The 23107-nt window shown below is 44.6% G+C and overlaps 1 protein-coding gene across 1 annotated transcript; it reads right to left on the minus strand.

Moving 5' to 3' along the window:
- Positions 1–1243: 1243 nt before the first annotated feature.
- Positions 1244–17608, minus strand: RHOV (ras homolog family member V). The gene is made up of 3 exons (XM_084827434.1): positions 17410–17608; positions 2505–2563; positions 1244–1684 (listed from the first exon to the last, which is right to left on the minus strand). Exons 1-3 carry the CDS (start codon positions 17606–17608, stop codon positions 1244–1246), a joined length of 699 nt encoding a protein of 232 aa, XP_084683560.1.
- Positions 17609–23107: the final 5499 nt, after the last annotated feature.

The raw sequence follows: 23107 nt of genomic DNA on the forward strand, positions 1-23107 counted from the left end.
AATCTTAGTGACTAACCTGGTATGACAAGATTGATCTGCTACAAAAGGGTTAAGGAGGGAAAATAAGTCTAGAGGTCACCACTGAGATGTGAAGGAGTATGATTTAGAGAAGAATCCCAAACAGATGTTTCTGGCAGGGCATGCTCATTTCCTTATACTTGGATAGCCCTAGTTGGTGTGGTATTGGATGACATTACTATAAACATGTATTATTAATGCCTTCACATGGATACCTGTGTCCATGTGAGGAGGGAGCAAAAAATAAACAAAAAATAATCCCAGAAATGCACATGTGAAGCTGCCTTGACAGTTAATCACTGAATTAGGATTGGACAAGAAATATTTAGATCCAGAATGTATGTTCTCAGGGGATGACTTCTGAAGTGATCCAGTGAGTGCGTGTAGATGGAAAAGTTACAGTCTGGGCATGTAGCTTTTCCAGGGATGATCCCTTCAGTGGGACCCCACATCCCTGTTAAAATCTGTTTACAGATTCCCTACCCCCACAAAAAATCATGAAATGCATTTCCCACAAGGCTCATAGGATCACTTCAAAGAAGCCATCCTATGAGGTCCAAATGTTGCTTCAGAATCAGTTCTATATCACACAGGATTTGTGGAAACATAGATCTTTCCACATCATTTTGTTAGGAAGTCTTTTATCCTTTTAAAGGTGTGCACACAACTGATAGTCCTTCACACAAAACACCCCTTCTCTACTGTATCTTGAGGGCTAACTTCCTTTTTAAGCAGGATTGAAGGGAAAGTTTAAGTGATGCTTCCACTTGAGCAGGCCACATTATTTTGCACTGTAGTCACCCTGAAGAAATCCCTCTATCTTTAACCATCTCTTGAAAATGAGATATAACCCTCAAAGCTATATCTCAAGTTTTAAATCAAGGTTTAATTATGATGTTGTGAAGCCGTTGGGAGGTTCTGGAAACTGGCCATGCTGCCTGGGTATCTAAAATACTAAACTTGGTTGTTATTTAACACTGAGCTCAGTATGTGAAGCAGTAAACCATCCCAGTTGCTTAAAGGCTGCATGGCCTAGCTGGTATCCTCACGCTTACATAGGTCTACTTCCTGTCCTCCAGGCAGGTTCTACCATAACCCAGCAAGAGGTGGAGCTCCATGTCACCTTGGCTTACAACACTCTCCATGTTGGAGCCATTAGTTAGTCACCTCACCCTCTGCGGGCGAAGGTGTGAGGTTCAGTCCTGGCTTATAGGCCAAACCAGGTTCAGACAAAGCAGAAGAATTTCTTCCATCGGCATTTGGAGAGGGTTTTGATCCCTTTGGCTGTCATTTTCTTCTCCTGCTGGGCCTTGTGCTCAACTGCACTGACAATGGCTGTGTCAAAAACCTCCTTCAGGTTCTTTTGTGTCAGAGCAGAGCACTCTACATAAGTCTGAGCCCGGATTTTCTCAGCTAGGTCTTCAGCCTGAGTTCTTGGCACAGGCTTTACATTGTAGCGGTCCAGGTTGATCAGGACGTTGACATCATCCCGCAGGTCAGCCTGTGTCCCCACCAGCACCACTGGAGTCTGGGGGTTGTGAGTTCGTATTTCGGGGACCCATTTCTCTGTAATGTTTTGGAAGGATGTGGGATTTACAACACTGAAGCAGATCAGGAAGACATCAGTGTCAGGGTAACAGAGTGAGCGGAGGCAATCAAAGTCTTCCTGTAGAGGAAAAAGGAAAGACATGGAGATCTGTTTGTGACAGACACCTATAGCAATAATGATAACTAGTGTGCTCTCAGAAAATATCCCAACATTGTCTTTCCCACAAAGCTCTAAAGCAGGAGTTTTCAGCTTTTGTCCCAGCAACCCTCCTGAAGCCAAGAAACAAAGAATCTAAGCCTTCCATGTGTAACTAAGAGGAAACAATGACAACTTGGTTGGTCACTCCCATGCCAGGTACAGGATCAGTTAAACCAACAGAAAAAGGAGGAACTTTAAGGTTTGCTAAAAGACGAATCCCAGTCAAACAAACAAATAAACAAAGCAAAACCAGTTGTTCCAATAAATGTCTGGGAACTGATGTCTAGCCTAGAAAGGCCTGCACCTCTAGCTAGAGGTATCTCACTTTTAAAAAGAATTAGAACTCCGGCTGTAAAAGGTTCAGTACCTTTCAGTTATTACAGTCCCCAATTCAAAAGTTATCAGACATGAACTCACTATTATGAGGGCATATTATTATTATTATTATTATTATTATTATTATTATTATATAAATTTATACACTGCTTACCATATCAAAATACATCTCCAAGTGGCTTACAGAATTGGACATTAAAATATATAATAGTAAATATAAAAACGTATCAGTAAAAATGTTTATAATATTTAAAACCGAAGCTAAAAACACAACAATTAATAAGCAAACTAATTGGGCAGTAGCATTTCACTCTTATTCCTAGATTTTCATCACCTTCTTCCTGACATCATTCTTCCCACCACATTAGAACCAGAACCATATTCTTTAATTTATGGGCCTTACCTGTCCTGCAGTGTCCCACAGCTGGATACGAAGTGGTGCACCATCTACCAGGACCTGAACTGCAAACAGAGGGAGAGGGAGAGGATGAGTAAGTGCTTAATACAGTTCACTCACATCCACCAGTAGCTCCCCTGCTGTATGTCCCTGGGAGCTCTTTAAATGGGGGAAGCCACACAGTGTCACACAAAATGCCCAAATATGCCTTTCCTAGTTGGAATTGAGAATGTTTGGAATCTAGGAGGAGATGCATCAGACGCTTCAAAGGGGGATTTGATGTACATCCAAAACACACCCAATCCCCTACAGTCCACGTGCGCCAACAAGTTCAATTTGCATTGGTCCATTGCTTCTGTCTGCAACCAGTTGTGGGACAACCAGTTATGGGACCAGCCCAAGCCATGCAGTCTCCATAGCAAGATACATGCTTCTACCAATGGGAAGATATGTACCAGCTTTTCCAGGTCCCGCTACATCCACTTGCCATACTCCCAGCTGTGCTAATGCACAGGATGCGCATTATTTACCTAGATTCCAGAGGCACTGTGAATCTCTAAGTCATCCACTTGGTGGGTTTCAGCACATCTGGCTGTGCATATAAAGCCACAGTGTGACGATGATCTTCACTGGCTTTCAGCCATCTACTAAACTCTATTCATTTGGGAGTGAAAATACACTTAACTCATTAACGGTACAGTATAACTGTATTTACTCCTAATAACCCATGTAAATATACCAAGTGCTTTTTGCTTTGCAGCATTATTATTACACCTTAAGGATTATAATAAGGGGGGGGGGAGGGTCAGAAAAGGAGAGAGAAAGAGGACTTTGCAAATTATTCTGATCAGGATTCCCCTCTGATGCTAATACTTAGTCAAATAGAACCTGGCAATCATATAATGGAACATTAATATCTCCAGATATTTAGACTGGGATCAACACAGTTCATGACTGAAGGGATTGCTTCCTAGCTACCTGTGCTTACATATACATGAGTACAGACATGCACACACACGCACACGCAAATGTACGCACACTGTTATTATTTATAAAGGTGCCTAAAATAAGCTATGTACAAACAAAGGTAAAATCACAGAAACAGGTCCTACCTGCAAATGTACAATCTAAGATAACATGAAGGGAAAAAAGAAGAGCACAAGGGGAGGGGCATGTGGCAACATGTCATGAGGTGATATTTCTTCCTGCCAAGAAATAGTGGATAATCTGCACACAGATATCCACATATTTGGATAGCACACAGAAATGGTAATTTATAATACTGAGGAAGCCAGGGGTGGCTTTGACTTCCCAGTGTATACACAGTGCATGTACAAACCCCACAGTAAGCATGCATGCAATCAACAAATGCAACAAAGTATTGGAAGGACCGCCTTGTCTCATGTGTTCCTGACCGTGCCCTGATATCATCATCTGAGGCCCTACTCCAAGTGCCTCCCACATACGACGGTTCTGTGAGCGGGCCTTTTCTGGGGTGGCCCCAAATTGTGGAAAGTTCTCCCCAGACAGGTGCATCTGCCACCTACCTTGTTGAGTTTTTGGCACCAGGCAAAGACCTTTTAATTTTCCCAGGCCTTTAAAAAACACATGCTTCTTTAATTTTTAATGATATGTTTAAAGCTGTGTTTTAAAATCACACTTTTCCATGTTTAAGCTGCTTTGATATTTATTTCTCTTTTAAAAACTATTTTAAATTATTGTTGCTGCTTTTAAATTCTTTTAATGTGTTTTATCTTTGGTTTTATTGTATTTGTTTTTATTATGTATGTCACCCTGAGAGCTTTCGCTATAGGGTGACTCATAAATTGCATGAATGAACAATAAACAACAATTTATCTGTCCATTATTCATTATTTCCTATGTAGAAGTGCTGAGAGTGCATTGGACTGCAAGAAGATCAAACCAGTCCATGCTCCAGGAAATAAAGCCAGACTGCTCACTTGAGGGAATGATATTAAAGGCAAAGCTGAAGTACTTTGGCCACATCATGAGAAGACAGGATACCCTGCAGAAGATGCTGATGCTAGGGAAAGTGGAAGGCAAAAGGAAGAGGGGCCGACCAAGGGCAAGATGGATGGATGATATTCTGGAGGTGACGGACTCGAGCTTGGGGGAGCTGGGGGTGGCGACGGCCGACAGGAAGCTGTGCCGTGGGCTGGTCCATGAAGTCACGAAGAGTCGGAAGCGACTGAGCGAATAAACAACAACAGAAGTGCCTTGTCAAAAAAACAGCTGTTTGAAAGGCAAGAGTTCTGACTTATGTTCACCCACTCTTCCTTTGCTGCCACACTAATTCGTTGTTTACTGTCAATTGTACAGTGAAACTGCACTGGTGGTGAATTATATATGCAAGGTTACTACTGCATAATTGCAAGGAACCCTGGATGGTAAAACACACACACACCCCAGAGGCCTGAGATGCAAACAAATGGCCCTCCCTTATAGGCTTCATCTTTTGTTCACATTAGTTAAGCTGGTGTAATTCTGCTAGTGGCACTAAGACCTGTAACTTAATACTTTTGCAAGCAGAAGATTACTGTTATGTGAACAAAAGTCCCCCAGGCCCCACCAGCTTCTCTAAAGCAATATTCACAGGCTCCCAGGATAGCCACGGCACTGGTTGGCCTGCAGCAAAAGGGAACAATACTCTCCCTCACTGTGACTAAACTACCTTCCACTCAATCTGAAGCTAGCCTCCTTTTCTCTGCCATCAGGACAGCACCTATCAAGTGCCAACTATTCAAATCACTGATATTGTGGGGTAAGGTTGTTGGGCCTGAGGTGACAAAATTCAGAAATTGAACTAGCCCCCACGGGTGGAATAAAAACATATAAAAAAGCAGGTGGAAGGATACTTGGCTAGAGTTTAATTTAATTCTGTGCTTTTAAAATTTGTGGTAAATGTTTCTTAAGGTTGAAGGAGGGTTATGGAGGACGGAGATGAAGCAGTGGGTTTTCAGACTGTGTTCCAGGAAACCCTGAGATTCCTCAGGTTATCAGGGGTTACTCAGTAAGAATGTCAGTAGCAGCGGGGATGTTTTCCTGAAAGGCCACTGGTTTACCATTACAAATTTTCCCCCTAGAACATGCAGCCTCCAGGGGTGTGCTGAAAAGCACATACTCACTGCCTGCAACAGAGAGGTTCAGAAAGACATAGCTAGTGCTCTGTAGCGCCTGAGTATGTTCACAGGAACAGTCTCCAGAAACATAGGCTCTAGAATGCCACTCAGGCATTGCCAAAAAAAGAGGAAATAAGTCACCAAAAATGAGGACAAAAGAACACCAACTTGCACGCACGCACGCATGTACAGACATGGAGGGAGCAATCCTATGGCCGCTGAACACTGTATAGGGGGCCATAGGATTTTTCGGTTTCTGGGAACTGAGGCTGGGGCCACGGCTCTGAATGAGGTTCCCAGAAACCTCACTCCCCCCCCCCCTTGTAGCTTCTGCGCTGGCTACATCTCTGCACTTGGAAATGGAGCGTGGTGATGGGAAAAGGGGGCGGTCCTGGGGGTGGGGAGGGGACCGCAGCAGCCACTTTACACAGCTTCCTATGTGCTGTCAGGCCTCCTTCTCTCCCCCTCCCCAAAGCCGCAGCTAGACAGCTGAAATGGGCCATCTAGCCAAAAATTCAGGGGGACCAGAGCATGGAGGAGAAGATCCCCTCGTGCTCTGGCTGCCCTGCACTGGATACTCAGCAGCCTCTGATTTCAGAGGCTGCTCGCTATCCGGATAGGATTGTGCCCTTAGACATAATTCTTATAATTTAAATAGAAATACAGTACATCTCACCATAGTGGGAAAGACTGACTAGGGGACCTGTGTGCCTGCTCAGTCTGCTGTCCAGGTGCTAATTGTTGATCAGCAACTTCAAGACGGGAGAGCCCATCAAAGAGAGGACACCATAAAATACAGGACTGTACTCTGGCAGCCCTTCAAATAGAGGACTGTCCTCTGTAAAGTAGGTCACCTGGCCATCTAGTCCAGGGTTGGAACTCAAGAAGCAAGTAGCCCTGCCCACAGATGATATCATATTGGGCTCTTCCCTCACCATTAAATGACTTGCTTGCCTGCTCTTCATAGATGTGACCGGACCACCAATTTGGAAAATTAACCCAACAGATGTCATCAAATTGTGGCTTCTTGAGGGCCATCATTCATAAGCAGCTAGGCCAAGAAGTGAGCCAACAAACATACAACCCAAAATCTGAGGTGTTTTGGAGCCTGCAATGTATCCTATTTAATCATGTGTATATCTTTTGTTTAAGATACAATGCAAAAATAAAATGAATTTTAATTTTCTTCATATTTTTATTGTTTTCTGTTAATCTGATATAAGTAAAAGTTTAAATACAGAGACACCAAGATAATAATAACCAGGTATGCTGGGCCCACCCTTCAAAAAATAACTAGGAAGTCAGGGCCACAGCCCTTACCACCAAGACATTTCTCCTAATGTTCAACCAAAAGCTACCCTCCCTTAACTCAAGCCTCTTAGATCTTGTCTTCTGGGGCGGAAAAGAACAAGTCTTTGCCCTCTTCTACATGACAGCCCTTCAGGTATTTGAAGAGGACTATCGTGTTCCCTCTTCAGTTCCCCCTCTTCTCCAGGCTAACCACTCCCAGTTCCTTCAACCTCTGCAATTGCATGGGGGTTCCAGGGCAGAAGAGCCTCGTGTGGCGCAGAGTGGTAGGCGGCAGTACTGCAACCGAAACTCTCCCCACAACCTGAGTTTGATCCCAGCGGAAGCCGGGTCTCGGGTAGCTGGCTCAGGTTGACTCAGCCTTCCATCCTTCCGAGGTCGGTAAAATGAGTACCCAGATTGCTGGGGGAAAGGTAGTCACGACTGGGGAAGGCAATGGCAAACCACCCCGCTATAGTCTGCCACGAAAATGCCAGTGCAAGCGGCGTCCCTCTAGGGGTCAGTAATGACCCGGTGCTTGCACAGGAGGAACCTTTCCTTTCCAGGGCAGATGGTCAAGGGTGTTCCTTCAAGGTAGACTGACTGAAAGGCACTGGGACAGAGGATGGAGGAGACTAGAACAACATACCAGAACAACAACAACCCTCATATGGGCTTGCAGAGTAAAGATGTGAGCAGTTCAGTCACCTGAACTTTCATGGAAATTTGGGGATAGCTAACAGAGAATACAGGAAGGAGAGGGGCTGGGTGATAAAAAATAAATCAAGACAAAATGCATCATTAGCATGAGTGTGTCAAGGAAGAAAGGAGACATCCTGTGCTAAAAGTGACAAGAGCTGGTACTTAACACCAGCTAGTGAGATTACCACACTTTCCTTTACTCAACCAGGGTGTGTAGATGTTCTTTATTTTGTGGGGAGACAGAGTTAATCTTTTCTCAGGCCTTAGATCATTAGCAGATGAATGACAAGGGTCACAAACAGAGTCTGCAGTAATTTACTGGTTGAAATAACCCCCCCTTCCTCGGGGCCATTCAGTACAATCAGGCAAAGGGGAGACTGTGATCATAGTTTAGCCTTTGTAAGCTACACCCCAAAGCCTTTCTTCAGTGACAATAGGGAAACGTCCCAACTACACAATAATAGATGGCGTGGTTTGAACGTTTAACGTTTAAAAAAGAGAAAAGGAGTCAGATGTGCGATCTCACCAAAGAAAATAGGGAGTGGACAACATTCTATTTAAAAAGTAAAGGTGCAATCCTGTGCATGTTTAGAGAGAAAAAGTCCTTCAGCTCCCAGCATTTCCCTAGGCTGGGGGAATGCTAGGAGCTGTAGGACATTTTCTGTCTAAACATGCACAGGATTGCGCCCTACATCATTCTATTAAAAATAAAATAAAATGAACAGACAAAAAGTGTTCACACAAGGGGTGAACACCCCTAATGACCCCCACACCGCCACTGCCACACATATCCTGGCCATGTCCCACCGTATGGCAGCTGTCCACACACACACACCCTTGCATGGAGGACCTCTAGGCACGTGTGTCTATGTGCATGTAGGGCCCCTTCTCCTGTGTGCCCAGACATGAGGACCAGGGAGGGGGTGGCCATTGGGCACGGCAGTGGCAGGCTTTGGGGCTAGCCCCATGTGCCCTCACAACCTCCTCACAATATCCTTTGAACCCTGCCTAAAAAGGAGGGAGAAAGAAGAAAGGGTGGCCCTGTAATTGTCCAACACTTTATAAAAAATACAGCTACACTGGATTTGTATCACAAGAGTATGCACAGCTTCCAAGGAATGAAAATGATCATTAATCTAAAACACACACACACACACACGTACGTTCAGGAAAGAAGGTGGGAGGATCCATCACTAAACACATCACACTCCAATAAAGGCCAGTGACACCATATTCCACAGCACAACAACTGTAGCAATCAATGCAGCAACTGAAGAATATTTTCCCAAGTATAAAACATTGCACTTTGAGTACTTCGAAAACATATCTTCACAAGTAGAAACACAATCTGAGAGGAGATGTGAAAACTGCATGCATCAAATGAAAAACAAATATGCATTTATTGTCATATAGAAAAACCATCATGGAGCATTTTGGAATGGGGGGAAAGATAGACAAGCAGACAGAAATTAAGACAAGGAACTAAATGCTACATTTGCAATGCAGTTTTAATATAAGGCTATAGGTTGGAGCCGGACTTCGTCATACTTAGAGAGTAAATCAACGGGACTTTAGTTAGTCATGACTAACTGTAGTCCCATTCATTTCAGTCATTCTACACTAAGTATGAGTAACTACGTATGAGTATTTAGAAATAACTCATAATTTCTGGAAATTTCTACAGGCTATACCACAGTAAGATTCATATGAACCCCATAGTAAAATTATTCTAAGCTATCGTGGAAGATCTCACAGTACTCTGAATCCATAGGGAACAGTCTTTATTAAAGAATGACAGGGCGCAATCATCTTTCAGGCATGGGGCAATTAAAGCTGTGAACTGGAAAAAAATAATCTTCCTTGTGGTGTAGACTACACATGAAGGGGAACTAGCCACAAGGAGGCCCCAAAGACATGTTGGTGCCTGATGACTTCGACGATAATAATGAGAATGAGAATGAGGAGGAGGAGGAGGAGAACAACAACAACAACACCCCCATACTGGTAAAAGAATCATAATAAATGAAATCACAGACAAAATGAACCCTTTTTATTCTACCTCTCCCCCCAAAGTAGGTCCAGCTCTATGTGTCAAGCCAAATACGAAGGTGACTTGCCTCACCAACAGGACTATGCTGGTGAAGATGTGGACTGCTGTCAGTGGAAGATTAAATGGATCAGCAGGTGGGTGAAATGACCTTTTTCAGAAAGCACTGTGTGTGTGTGTAATAGTTGAATGCAGGGACTGGTGTCTCTGAATGGTTCAGTAAGACTATTTATAAAGTTGGCTGTAGTGGGAAGTGGGCTCTGTATCAGGTGGCAAAATGTATTGGGCCAGCACTGAACGGATCAGTACTTCACCATGTCATGATCACAGGATGGAAATGGGGGTCAGGAGAGAATGGATGAAGACAGAGATGTCGTTATTGAATGTTAGAGCACTGGGATGCCAGCTCTGGTCCACCACATTTTGGTCCACCATGAATATTTTGCTTGCCACTGTGCTGGGGGATGAGTGGATTTAATGACTGCTGCAGTGGACAGTTGATCCATATGAGTGCAAAAGGGTGAAAAAAAAGAGAGGCATTGAAAGATCAAGGTCATACAATACCTCTTCAGCCATCAGAATAGCTGATGTGAAAGCCACTGCTTCCTTGTGGCTGAGAGACGGTTGAGTCCATTACCACAATGTAACCACAGAGAAAGAAGAGAAACCTGTTCCTGATCAAAAGAGTTGCTCAGAATCTGTCTTGATCTTCAAGATATTGGGCATTTCCCTCATGGTGTCTTATTTCTAAATATCTGCCAATCCCACACTTTGTTTGGAAAACAGTTAGCAAGTACAAAGAACCTAATATTGATGCTCAGTGTGGAATAGATACCATTAGTAAGTTAGCAGGGCTGAACCTCAGGCCCATGGCTACTCTGACCTGCGTTAGTTGCATGCGTCCCTGTGCACCTCACATTGACCCTGATGCCAGATTTAGCGCGGCAGGTGCTGTTTCTGGACAATTCCTTCCTGACACTCAGCTGGCTAGTGCATACAATATGGATGCAAAGGCTCCATCAGAAGGGAAGCCCTTCCCTCCGTGAGTAAGCACTGGCCTGGCTGGAGGAGGGAGGAGCTATAAGGAGGGGATATAAAAGCCTCGCCCTCCTCAATCTCTAAGATGCTGGACCAGCATCAAGGCTCAACTGAACTACCACTGAGGCGGGATCATCACCCACCACATCCTGGCTTGGATCTTAAGATAAGTTAACTTAAAGAAACTCATGGAAGAAAACTTTCCCAACCCCTCTTCTGACTGATATAACCTTCTGTAATAGCATATTTGTATAGATACGATCACACCCATGACTGGCCTGCACATTGAACAGATAGGGTAGCCCTCAATTCTTAGTACCCTCCATTCAGCGGAAAGTAAAAACTTCCATGTTCTCTCTCCTTACCTGAGCAAAGCTCGGTTGAAAAAGAAGCATGAAAGAGGAAAAGGAAAGAAGTTGGGAAGAGAAGTAAGGGCCTAGGTTTGGGTCATGAATCATGGCAACAGAGTGAACGGTAAGAGGTGATGGTGTGAAAAGATGCAAGACTGTGCCCAAATGTGGCACAGTCCAAATCAAGATATCCAAATGTGTTTGGTCAGCCCAATAGTACATAGTGCACTGGTACAAGGAAATTGGTTTGTTTCCACCCCCATCCCAACAAGTCTGTAGGTTTTTCTCATCTAAGCCTTGCATCGGCCTCTCCCATAAAATATGCAAGCGAGTTTCAGTAAAACAGAAAAGCTGGCTAAACAAGATAGTTCGGTGGGTGACGGTCAATATTTACACATATTACTGACCCCAAGAGCAGAACAATGTTGCAATGAAAGGTATCAGTGGCTCTGATCTCAGCATATACCCATGGGAAATATATTTGCTTTCCAGTGCTAACCAGAATACCATAATGCTCTTGTTCTTCCTTCTGCCACTCATAATGGGTTGTTCCATACTGCCCTACCAAGCCTAAGTTCACATTTTTTCACATGACCAGTCAAAGCATACCTCAAGCACAATTTAATTTATTTAACACAATATTCATTTAATTCATTCTTACCATCCCTTTTCTTTTATGGAACTCAAGAGAACACCCATGAAGTTCCCACTTGTGGTCTGCCATCCAGGCATGATGACCAGAACCAGGCCTGCTAAGGAACACAGGAAGCTGCCTTATACTGAGTCAGACCATTGAATCATAGAACAGTCGGGTTGGAAGGGGCCTATAAGACCATTGGTCCATCTAGTCCAGTATTGTCAACGCTGACTGGCAGCAGCTCTTCAAGCAGGTATGTTTCCAGCCCTACCTGGAGATGCTGGGGATTGAAACTGTGACCTTCTGTCTGTAAAGTATGTGCTCTGCCATTGAGCCACGATCCTTCCCATGATTATCTTCAGCAAGGTGGCTGCATCATGGGCTTTCAGATCCTGGGACTGTGTGATGATTATTGCCTTTGTGCAAAATATTACAGTTTGAGCACTGAGAAAATATTATCTCTCCATAACTGAACCACAACCTTGAGGAGAGGTCTATGGGCAGTGTATCTTATATAATCATAATAAAAGCGGATATGGGTCTGCCTGTCAGCAGCAGAGCTCCAAGACCATGACACCTAGACACCTAGCACTTGACATGCGTACTAAGGGGACCCTGGGGGTGTGCACCTTGGGATTATGTTGTTTTTAAAATGCATTAATCAGTGTTAAAGTGTCTCTTTGTTTGAAGCCTGCAGTACCATCTTCAGTCATTTACCCAACCAGCACATAGTTTTGCGGTCAACCCAGTGGGAAGCCAGGAAGTGCGTTCTGAAGGCTGACTGCCCCCTTCTCCCTGCTGTGGGGTCAACCCTCCCTCAAGGGAATGGAGTGGGCAGGCCCCTCCCTCAGGGGGGCTATAAGGCTGCACCATGGCAGGGGCTGTGCCTGGGGGTGCCAGTGGACATGGCTTCACTCAGATGGGACAGACGCAATGTGCCCAATTCTTACAGCTCCGTAACTTTGCTTGAAGGCTTCACTAATACCAAACTAAAGGCCGGGTCTGTTCGCCAATAACAAATTGAAAGCACATGTTTTATGCAGTTTTATTGTGGGAGAAAGCCCCAATTAGGTGTTGATAAAGCAGGCCTCAGGCTGGGAGAAATTATTAAAGTCTATGGGTGCTCTGATTTGGATTTGTTGCTAAGGCCTCTCCTTGCTCATAAATCAGAAGATAATTTGAGTTTCCACTTTCCATTTAGCTGGGCTTGGCAAGCAAAACTGATAGTACATCCTTATGGATTCTATCTGAAGTACACACCAATTTGAGGAAGCCACTGGTGATGCACTGAACAGCACTGGGTGTGGTGGACATGGGAGCCAAGGTTCAAATGGCCACTTAGCTATGAAAACTCGCTGGGTGGCCATAGATAAGTTGCTATCTCTCAGGGTTGCTATTGCGAGAAGAAGAAAACCACAGATAAGGATGCATTGTATCCTGGCCTAAGTCCTTGGAGTAGTATGGAAAATAAACCAACACCTTTAGAAAAGAGATTGCAAGGATTATTCCAGGAGGACAAGACAATGGGGCATTTGCAGATTGCATCGTGCAGGCGCATTAAACTACTACTGCCATACCTTGGAAAGCAATTTGCAGATAAGGAAAATCACAATATACAATGGGTTGAATCCAGACTTAGGCACATGCAATAGGGCTGGTGGAAGTGGACTTCCCTGACCCTTGCTCCATGGCAGCCCTTTCATGTTCCTGAAAATGCTACACAGGGGTCTGGGGACCCTGCTGAATGGGGTAAGCTGTGGTGTGATGGGAGCAGGCAGTAGAGGCTGCTGGCTCAGATGTCAGTGGGGCTCGCACCTTGGATAGCTCCATTAGAGTTCTGCCTGGTTCTGACTGGAACCCAGAGTGGATTCACCACCCCATTGACATTGGAGCCACCAGCCTCCACTGGGAGGGGGAGCCCCTAAAACCAGGCGGAGGCACATTCCCTGAGCCTCTCATCCATGGAAGGCAGATCCTGAATTGAACCCAATGGTCAGTAATCAGGGGAAGGCCTTGCCTGGTCTCCCAAAGGTTGGCCATCTGCCGTAGTGAAGCAGGAGAGGCCTTCATGTCATTCAGTCCTGAGGCTTGTTTCTGCAGCAAGAAAAGTGCTTCTTAAAAGTCAATATTCAGAACGCAAGCTCAGAATTGATTGACGGACTGACTTAAACACTTTTCTATACCACCCCTTCATCGTATGAGATTACAGGACAGTGTATAACATACAGCAAAACTCAGAGATAAAAGCAATGGATAAAACCTTAAAATAGACTAATATCTTCACTGCATAGCCATTAGTGGAATGATCACTATACTATAAAACTGGAGCCAATGTTCACCAAATCACCTGAACATCACAGGCTCCAAATTAAAACAAGAGATATATCCCTTTCAGACATCTTCTGCCTGTGTGCGCTAGGCTACTCATTTTCCCAGGTGAGACAGTGTGGCACAGTACTGGAAAAAGTGAAGCTCCCTTACACCCTGGTCCTACACATGTTAAAAGTAAGTCACAGTAACACTTGGCATTTAGAGTGTTCAAACCTCTTTTGTTCTTCTAATCCTTACAACAATCCTGTAAGGTAGGTCAGAACAGTGTTATTATCCCCATATTATGGATGGGAGGTGGGCAGCGAATGAGAGAGCGCCACCTAGTGAGCCCCACTCGAGGCAGCCACTCAAGGCAGAGGTGAGTTTCAAACTGAGAGCTTGCTGATTTGGATTTTTTTCTTCACCACTGCATTAAACCAGCTCTTTTTGCCCTACCATAACCAGATGAATAAAAATGCTAGAGATATATACACTGTAATCCCACACTGCCCCCATCCCCACTGCCCCAAATATCTCAGTCAAAGTTCATTTTATGCCCTGCAAGGTGACATGACCGCCTTTCCAAAATATAAAGAGGCAGCCTTTTGAAAACGTTCTAAAGGGCTAACAGAGCCCACCCAAAACGATGCCTATACATCTGTTTAATATCGGCAAGGCTCGTCTGTTCTCGATGAGAAAGAAGACTTCAAAATTCAGTGGGTCTTAGTCTCAAGTATATAGGATTGCAGCCATTCCTTCCTAACACCCCCATTTCCAAAGTTACTCAGAAGCAAATCCCACAGTATTCAGTAGGGCTCGCTCGAGTTAGAGCGCACAGGCTTGCAGCCTAAAAGGGCGCGGGCTGCGGTCACAGTGCTGAGGGCAGAAGATCCTGTGGCACCTTGAAGACGCTGAAGGCAAAAGCCCACTTCCTCAGAAGCATTCACTCGACGTACTCTTCATTGTTCCAGCATGAAGCCTGCTACACTCTCCGAGAGCCCACGTATGTTTCAAGTCCCTCTTGGCACTGGGACAGAAGCCTCTCAGCACCAGAGACGCGCATTCCCCGAACCTTTCCATAGCGCTGCCTCCCCCCGCCCCCGCCCCACTCCTCAGAACGGCGTTTCTTCGACCTGGCGCCCTCCTGAGGCGGTGGGCTGCAGCTCACACCTTCCCCAGCCAGCACGTGCATTGGGCGTGCTGGCTGGGGGTTGTGGGAGTTGTAGTCCAACGCGTCCAGAGGGCACCGGAGTCGGACGCGACTTAACGGCTGAACAACAAAAAGGCGCAGGCTCGCCACCCTCATTCGGGATACAGTAAACATTCCCGCCCCGCTCTCCAGAAGGAACCTCTGTGCCCTATAGCAATTCACAGGCGATACCAGGAGAGGCTCTCACGCCCAGTCTTTTTCTTCTCCTTGTTTGCAAGGCATACGTCTAGACTGACAGAAACTCCCTCGAGGCGGGGACCTTTTGGCTAATGGGCTTTGAAGAGCATTAGGGGATTGTGAGGAAGGTCAGTCACCATCATATGCCAGACAGGCGGGTTTTGGCACTCTTGCGGGCAATTATTCTCAGGAAAAAACAACCCCATTTTTAAATATTACGTTTTAGATGTATTTATTTTTAAATGCACGCGGTTCCCATAACGATGAATTCACATAACTTCCAGGTTGTAATTAATTAATTAATAAACGCTTGAAATCTATCAACACAAACCATTAAAAAAAAAATAGGCTTTCTACCATTCCTGAAAAATGAACAGATAGAGGGTGAAAACAGATGACCATTTACCAAGTAGTAACATACCTCAGAGTGGTTAGAACCACTTGGTAAGCTGTGGTTTCTCTATAAGGTATCATATCATCTGCCTAACACATCGTCCTCCACAAAGGCATAAATATCATGCACAATTTTATTCGATAACAACTAGAGATGTTAATTCACTGAGAGCAAACTTCTCCAACTTACTGCCCTCCAGATGTGCTCAGCTACAACTCGCATCATTCCCAGCCAGCACAGTAAATGCATGTGCTGGTTGGGGATAAAGGGAACTGCAGTCTAACACATCTGGAAGACACCAGGTTGGGAAAGGCTGATGTAGAGCATGTTCTGCCAATTAGTAAGCAATCCCTCTGAATTTGTACCTCTGTTTTGGCAAGTAACACTTCCTGCACTCCCAATTTCGTGCCTCATCACATGACCTGCAGTGTGGGAAGCTGATGTTTGGACAGACCTAAGGTAATCAAGCCCGACATGCTATTGGAGTTTCATCCTAATAAATGAATTACTAACACTACTTCAGATGTCACACAACTGTCTCATCCTCCCTATATTTTAACTGGAAATACAATTTAAATGTAGTAAGCTCTTGAGTTTTACTCTCCCAATTAAAAACACCCCAAACCAGTCAAACAGACTAGATGTCTTGACAGTGCGCAGTTAGGTAAGCAAGAGTGTTACCACCCATGTTTCGGGTGAAAGGCCAAACCTGTTCCCTTTGTGACCTCTTTTTGAAGGTTCAAGAAAAAGATGTGTCTATAGACCTTTTTTTCCCCTTTCAAAACTTTTCATCAGTATTAACTGATTCAGTATCACTGGGGTTTAATGGTGGGACTTTAAATACTGTGTTACACTGCAATCCTACGCACACTCACCTGGGAGTAAGTCACATTGAACTCAATGGGGCTTACTTCTGAGTAGGCACGCGTATGATTGTGCTGTTAGTGAAAGTGGCAAAGGATAAAGTTTAATTGCTTCCCATTTGATTTATTTTTTGCAAAGCATGAGTCCACTGGAGCCTTGCAGCCCACCGGTTGATTACACGGTATGGGGCTCTGAATGTTGGCTGCTCATAGTCGCAGTGCCTCACGAAAACTGCAAGCTCAAAATTGCACAGAGAAAGGATGCTCCAAGGCTACATTTGTCTGAACCAGAGATAACATATAGGGTTGCCATTTTTTTCCTTATTAGGCTCCAATAAGAAGGTTGGGGGGGCGGACATAGGCAGTAGGTGAAGGTTTTCCTGTCAGTGCATCTGCCTGCTGGGAAAAACTTCACCTGTTGAATTGCGGCTTGTCATGCTACACAGCAGCTCTGCCAGGAAGAGAAAAATAAAGCTGGCAATCCTTTACCCACTGACTTGGGAATAAGCCCCATCAAAATCAGTAGGATCTTACTTCCAAATAAAAATACATAGAATCAGGCTACCTATCACACCTGTCATTCATTTATTCATTTAACAATAGAATCTATATCCTCAATAGCCTAATGACCATCACTATAAACAATAAAATACAATTTTAAAAAACAACAGCAACTAACCACAAAGATAAATGGCCCTCAAACACCCCCAGCCCTGTCAGGAAGGAATGAATTGTTCAGCTTCTTCCTTTGCTTACCTGAGAAGGTGTCCAGTGCTGTTGGCTGGTACTGATCTGGGTATCCATTTGTCGTGTAGCTCACAATCAGGCTGGTTTTGCCCACAGCCCCATCGCCTATGAGGACACATTTGATGCCCAGCTCCGAGCCACTGCCTCGGCTGGGGGTACTGCATCTTCGCAAGGTGGGGGAGTAATCCAGTAGCTCCTGGGGGGGCATAGTTCGAAGAGTGGGAAAGAGGGCAATTTGTGTCCCTCTTTTGAAAACGTGTGACTTGAAACAAAAAATGTTGTCTTTCAATATTTATTTCTTCTATTCTTCTTTTGAACAACAACCCTTCAAAGTGCTCCTAACGATGAAGAAGTGAGAGCAAAATGTGGGTCAGTTCCTATGGTTCCCACGCATGGTGCCAGTTTCTCTTTCTGTGGGATTGCATCCCTCAGCTGTCTTGAAGCTGGAGGGAGAGAGTTGCAACAGAGGTTTGTATTCTGGGAGGAAATTCCACCCTCTTAACTTTGCATTTAACTCCCCAGACCTGTATGGATTTTTTAAAAAAAACAACCAACCAGTGTGATTTGCATGGGCGGGCCTCCTTTCCCTGTAACTTGATTCTGCCTAAGAGTGCTTGAGCCAACCCAAACCTAGTGGCCTTCTTGAACATTTCCTTGCACTTCTGGGAAGGTAGTGGTAGCTAGCTAGTGAGAGCTGCTGGAGTGACACATGGGCGGGTGGGCAGCTGAAGTCCTCTCTGGTACAAAAGGGCAAATGGAAACCAAGAAGTCTGGTCTCTGCAATGTCTTCTTGCCAACTCGCTTCTGAAGTAACCACCTTGGAGAGGAAGCTGCCCAGAGATGTTATAAGAGATTTCAAATAATGAATGCCCCAAGTGGTGGGGCTGTGGTGATGGGGTCATGTCAGGAACTGAATGAGGAGGAGGGGGGGCTATTTATTTATTTACGGTGAAATCCAATGCATGATTAGAAAAAAAAAGTAATACAACTCCCAGCATTCCCCAGCCAGTCATGCTGGCTGGGGAATGCTGGGAGTTGTAGGGAGGGTTTTTTCTGTCTAAACATGCACAGAATTGCCCCCTTAGTATATTTGCATACTACTGTTCAGGCAAACATCCCTCAGAGCAGTTCACACACACACATTTCTCAGAGACATATTTTAATGGAGGCTTTTCCAAGACACAGGGGGGACTAAGGCCTCTCTGAGAACATGAATGAAAAAATTAGCCAGGAATTTAAGAACATAAGAAGAGCCATCAGACAAAGGGTCCATCTAGTCCAGCATTCTGTTCACACAATGGCCAACCAGCTGCCCCAGTGGAAAGCCCAGAAGCAGGACATTTGTGCAGCATCACCCCTTTATGGTGGCCTCCTGGCCTAGGCAATCTTGTGCCATCCTTAAGGTCTGTTTCTATAATAGTTCTTTATTTAATAGATTTATACACTGCTTACCATATTTATATCTATCTATCTGAGTGGTAATATCTCTACCACCTAGAACTCTACTGCTCTAAGCTAAAAAAAAATGTCTCTGTGCTGCTACATCCAGCACTGTGGAACCTCCTGACAACTCCATTCAGTCCCAGCTCAGTCCGTTTTTACTCTCAGCAGGCATGAGCTCTTTTGTCAACATTACTGGCACTTTGCCCTGTTGGAATATATCACCAAGTGATTATTTGCCTATGAACTTACAGGTTCAGAGAAATCTATATACTACCATCTCCATACACTGCCAGTACTAAGAGGCTTGCACAGGTAGCATGTTTATTCTTCCACAGGATGCACAGGCATGAGATTCTATATATGAAATACACCTTTGCTAACATGGTCACTTGGGGGCAGGGAGGGGGGTATATAACTGAACTGGGCTGAGGGGGAAGGGGGAAGGAGGCCAGGTCCTGAGGCAAGAGTACAGATGAAGCAGCAGGAGACAGAGTTGTAGGCCCCCAGGGATGGAAACAGTAAAGAAGCAGGGGTGGTGAGAAAGAACAAAAGGTGCCACAAAGGAGAAAGGAGAGGAATACAGACAATCATGTTTACATTTCCATATATATTTGCACATTTGGTAGGCATTCCACTACTTAATTCCTCTGGCCAATCCTTCACAAGGCCCCCCTTACAAAAAGTGAGATATTACACTCCAGAACCACACCCTGTTTCTGACAGAAATTTCTAAAGAGGATCAGGCATGGTGACTTTGGCCAACAAACAGAGCATAGCAACATAAAACACATGAACATGAAACAAGGATAGTGAGTATATCACATTTCTTATCTCCTCCACTGGCTGCCTGTATGTTTCCGAGCCTGATTCAAGGTTTTGGTTTTAACCTATAAAGCCTTACATGGCTCGGGACCACAAATACGTGACGGAGTGCCTCTCCCGACACAAACCTACCCGTACGCTACGCTCAACATCTAAAGCCCTCCTCTGGCTGCCTACTCCGAGGGAAGCTCCGAAGATGGCGACAAGGGAAAAGGCCTTCTCGGTGGTGGCCCCCAAATTTTGAAATGATCTCCCAGATGAGGCCTGCCTGGTGCCAACATTGTTATCTTTTTGGTGCCACGTTAAGACCTTTCTCTTCTCCCATGCATTTGACAACATATGATAAGTTTTAGTTGATCCTGGAATGGTGTATGGTTATGGTCGTCTGCTTTGAGATTGCTTGTTGAAGTTCTTTTAGATATATGTTCTTGTATATTTATCTGATTGTGTTTTTTTAATGGAATTGGCTTTTAAAATCTGTGTATGATATTTTTAAATGCTTTAATCTTTGTAAACCGCCCCGAGAGCTTTGACTATTGGGCAGTATAGAAATGTAATACATAAATAAAAATTCCAGCTTTTTAAAAGAGATGAAATCTTTGCTGTGTTTCATGCATAGATATGTACAGTACTGAACCGGGCTCCAGAGGGGTCTCTTTCTCTTGCATGCATTGCTGGGGGCTCACGGTTGCATTCACAAAGAACCAACTTCATTCTCCGTGGAAGAGGCAGATGATCGCTGTTGAAAAACAAATGGCTTAAAGAGTAGAAATCTAGCAGCACAGTCCTCTGCATGGCTACTCAGAAGTAGCTTCCATTGAGTACAACAGCATTTACTTCCAGGTAATTGTGTATAGGACTGCAGCCTAATAGAGCAATCCTATACATGTCTACTCTGAAGTATGGCCCACTGAATTCAACAGGGCTTACTTCCAAGCAGCATGGCTGGCTGGGGCATGCTGGGAGTTGTAGGGATTTTTTCTATCTAAACATGCATAGGATTGCTTCCTTCCTGTGTTGTCATTAGCATTCCCACTGTCCTAATCAAAGGTGTGGCTGATGGTGCAATTGTAGGAAATACAGCAGACAAGGATTAGGAAACAAACACATACACACACACCAATTCCATAGAGGCTCTTTTGGAAGGATGATTCTACCACCCTTTGGCCTTTGCATGAGGACAATTGTTATGGAAGCCAGTGTGGTGTAGTGGCAAGAGTGTTGGACTAGGAGCTGGGAGATCTGGGTTCTAGTCCCCACTTGGCTGTGAAGCTCACTGGGTGACTTTGGGCCAGTCACAGACTCTCAGCCCAGCCCACCTCACAGGGTTGTTGTTGTGAGGATAAAATGGAGAGGAGGAGGATAATGTAAGCTGCCTTGGGTTCCTTTCAAGAGGAAAAAAGGCAGGGTATAAATTCAATCAATCAATCAATCAATCAATGCTTTTACTAAAGATATTGCAATAGAACTAGATCTTTGCCAGCTCCCTCTTAGTACTGCTTCTTCCTCCTCCAAGGTCAGGGCTCATTTGCACAGAGAACTAAGGCACATAATTCATCATTCTAATTCATACAAGCCAAATGGAAACAGGCCTCAGTCAACCTCTGTCTACACTGTACTAAATCACTAGGAAGGAGATACCAGCCACATGTCCAGCAAGAATGATGTAGCCATGAGGTTCTCCTGCTCATAAAAGCATTCTAATTTGGATGCAAAACTAGCAAATTATAGCAAATTTGCATGCAGTTATTCCCTAGAAGCATGGATGGCTCCAGGTTTGAGGGGTCTCTGGGCAAGGTGTCCCCTGGTGTACTCCCTCCTCTGTCAGTGGGCCCCAGTGGCCTTACCAGGCTCTGGAGGCAGCTGAGTCTAGCTAACCCTTTGTATTTCTCACCTTGTCTGAGAGTGAAGCTAGGTCAGGGGCATCTGGGAAATATAAAGAGTAGCTAGAGCCACCTGGTGCAGCTGAGAGAGCCTTTCTACATGAGGCTTTTATTGTGCACTTGTGATCATTTACTCAGGGTTGTTTGCAGGTCCTTTACATGACATAGTCATCCTCCAGGGCTTCTCCCCTGCTTTTCAACCATTATAGCAGTTGTTTACTTAACAAGGAAAGTCTGGAATTATTTAGAAATGGCAGAATGAGAGTCTCTTATAACTGTGCAATCCTGGTATACCACAGTGCTATCTAGTGGTTGTATAATGAAACATATAGAAAGCAGAGAGAAAACCTCCAGAAAAAGGAGCTGATCTTAATCCTGTGAAGACTCTGGAAGCAGAAGCCTCGGTAAAGGTGCGGGATAAAAGCCTCATGAAGAAATGCCCAGAGTGCCTGGTCAGGAAAAAAAGAAGAAAAAGCTGTGCCCAGGGAAGAGTGGGCCCTCCTAGGACCTTGGGGCCCTGGCATCTGCCCAATTATGCAAGGTGCTGGCACTAACCCCACCTGGGAGCCAATCACCTAACCCAGCCTTTCCCAACCTGGTGCTTTCCAGATGGGTTGGATGGCAATTCCCATCATTCCCAGCCAGCAATGGCCATGGTCTGAGTTACAGCTTTACACATCTGGAGGGCACCAGGTTGGGGAGGCTGACCTCATCAAGTCTGCTGCACTGAGCCCGGTATTACTACCATCTTGACAACCCAGCTGCAATATTAGGTGAGTCCTGGCCTGCCCTCTGGGAGTGGCTGTTCCTGTAGGAGATTTAATTCTTCTTCACTCTCAGATTTCTTGAAATATCAGTCATCTTTTTACTGACATGCTCCTGCTTTCTACCTACGTTAGACATTTGTGACAACAGTTGAATGGAATGACTTCTTCACCTCTGTGGGAAATCTCTATGTATAAACCATCTTTAATCTGAGCAATTAATTTATTAGGAACAAACAACCTTGCTCCCACAGGTTTCTTTCTCATGCGTTATCTGGCTTCTAGCATCAGAGGAAAAAACCTGCAGGTGTAGTTTCACTTAAATGCAAAGAGTTTCAAACAAAGAGACTAACCTGACTTCAGTTTTTGTTTTGTTTTGTTTTTGTAACCAAAGTGTATCCTAGCTCAGGAAAAGTGCTATGGAAATTAGCAGTGTTCAATGGGGCTTACTCCCAGGTAACTGAATATAGGATTGCAGCCTAATACACACTTACTGCAGAGGAAGTCCCATTGGACTCTGTGGGATTTGTTTCTGAATAAACATGCATAAGATTGGGCTGTAAAACAATATTTGATTCTCTTCCAGTAAATTCCATAGCAACCTTAAAGACGAACAAATTTATTCTGACACAAGCTTTCATGGACACTGTCCACTTTGTCAGATGCATGAAATGTTAACATCGAACTGGCCTATCTATACACACATGGTGGGGTGGGGTGGGGTGGGGTGGGGTGGGGTGGGTGGGAGAAGCAAACTCTGTTCTCAGGGGGAATTGAAATGCAAAAAGTACAAAG

Source organism: Heloderma suspectum, chromosome 1, assembly GCF_057233095.1.
Source record: "Heloderma suspectum isolate Gila_16-S chromosome 1, 16-S_ref, whole genome shotgun sequence".
NCBI lineage: Eukaryota > Metazoa > Chordata > Lepidosauria > Squamata > Helodermatidae > Heloderma > Heloderma suspectum.

Coding starts and splice junctions, on each gene's coding strand:
- RHOV (XM_084827434.1), bottom strand. CDS start 17,608: ATGCCCCCCCAGGAGCTACTGGATTACTCCCCCACCTTGCGAAGATGC. Junction 2,564..17,409: donor AGCACTGGACACCTTCTCAG/GTAAGCAAAGGA, acceptor CTCTGTTTGCAG/TTCAGGTCCTGGTAGATGGT. Junction 1,685..2,504: donor TGTGGGACACTGCAGGACAG/GTAAGGCCCATA, acceptor TTTCCTCTACAG/GAAGACTTTGATTGCCTCCG.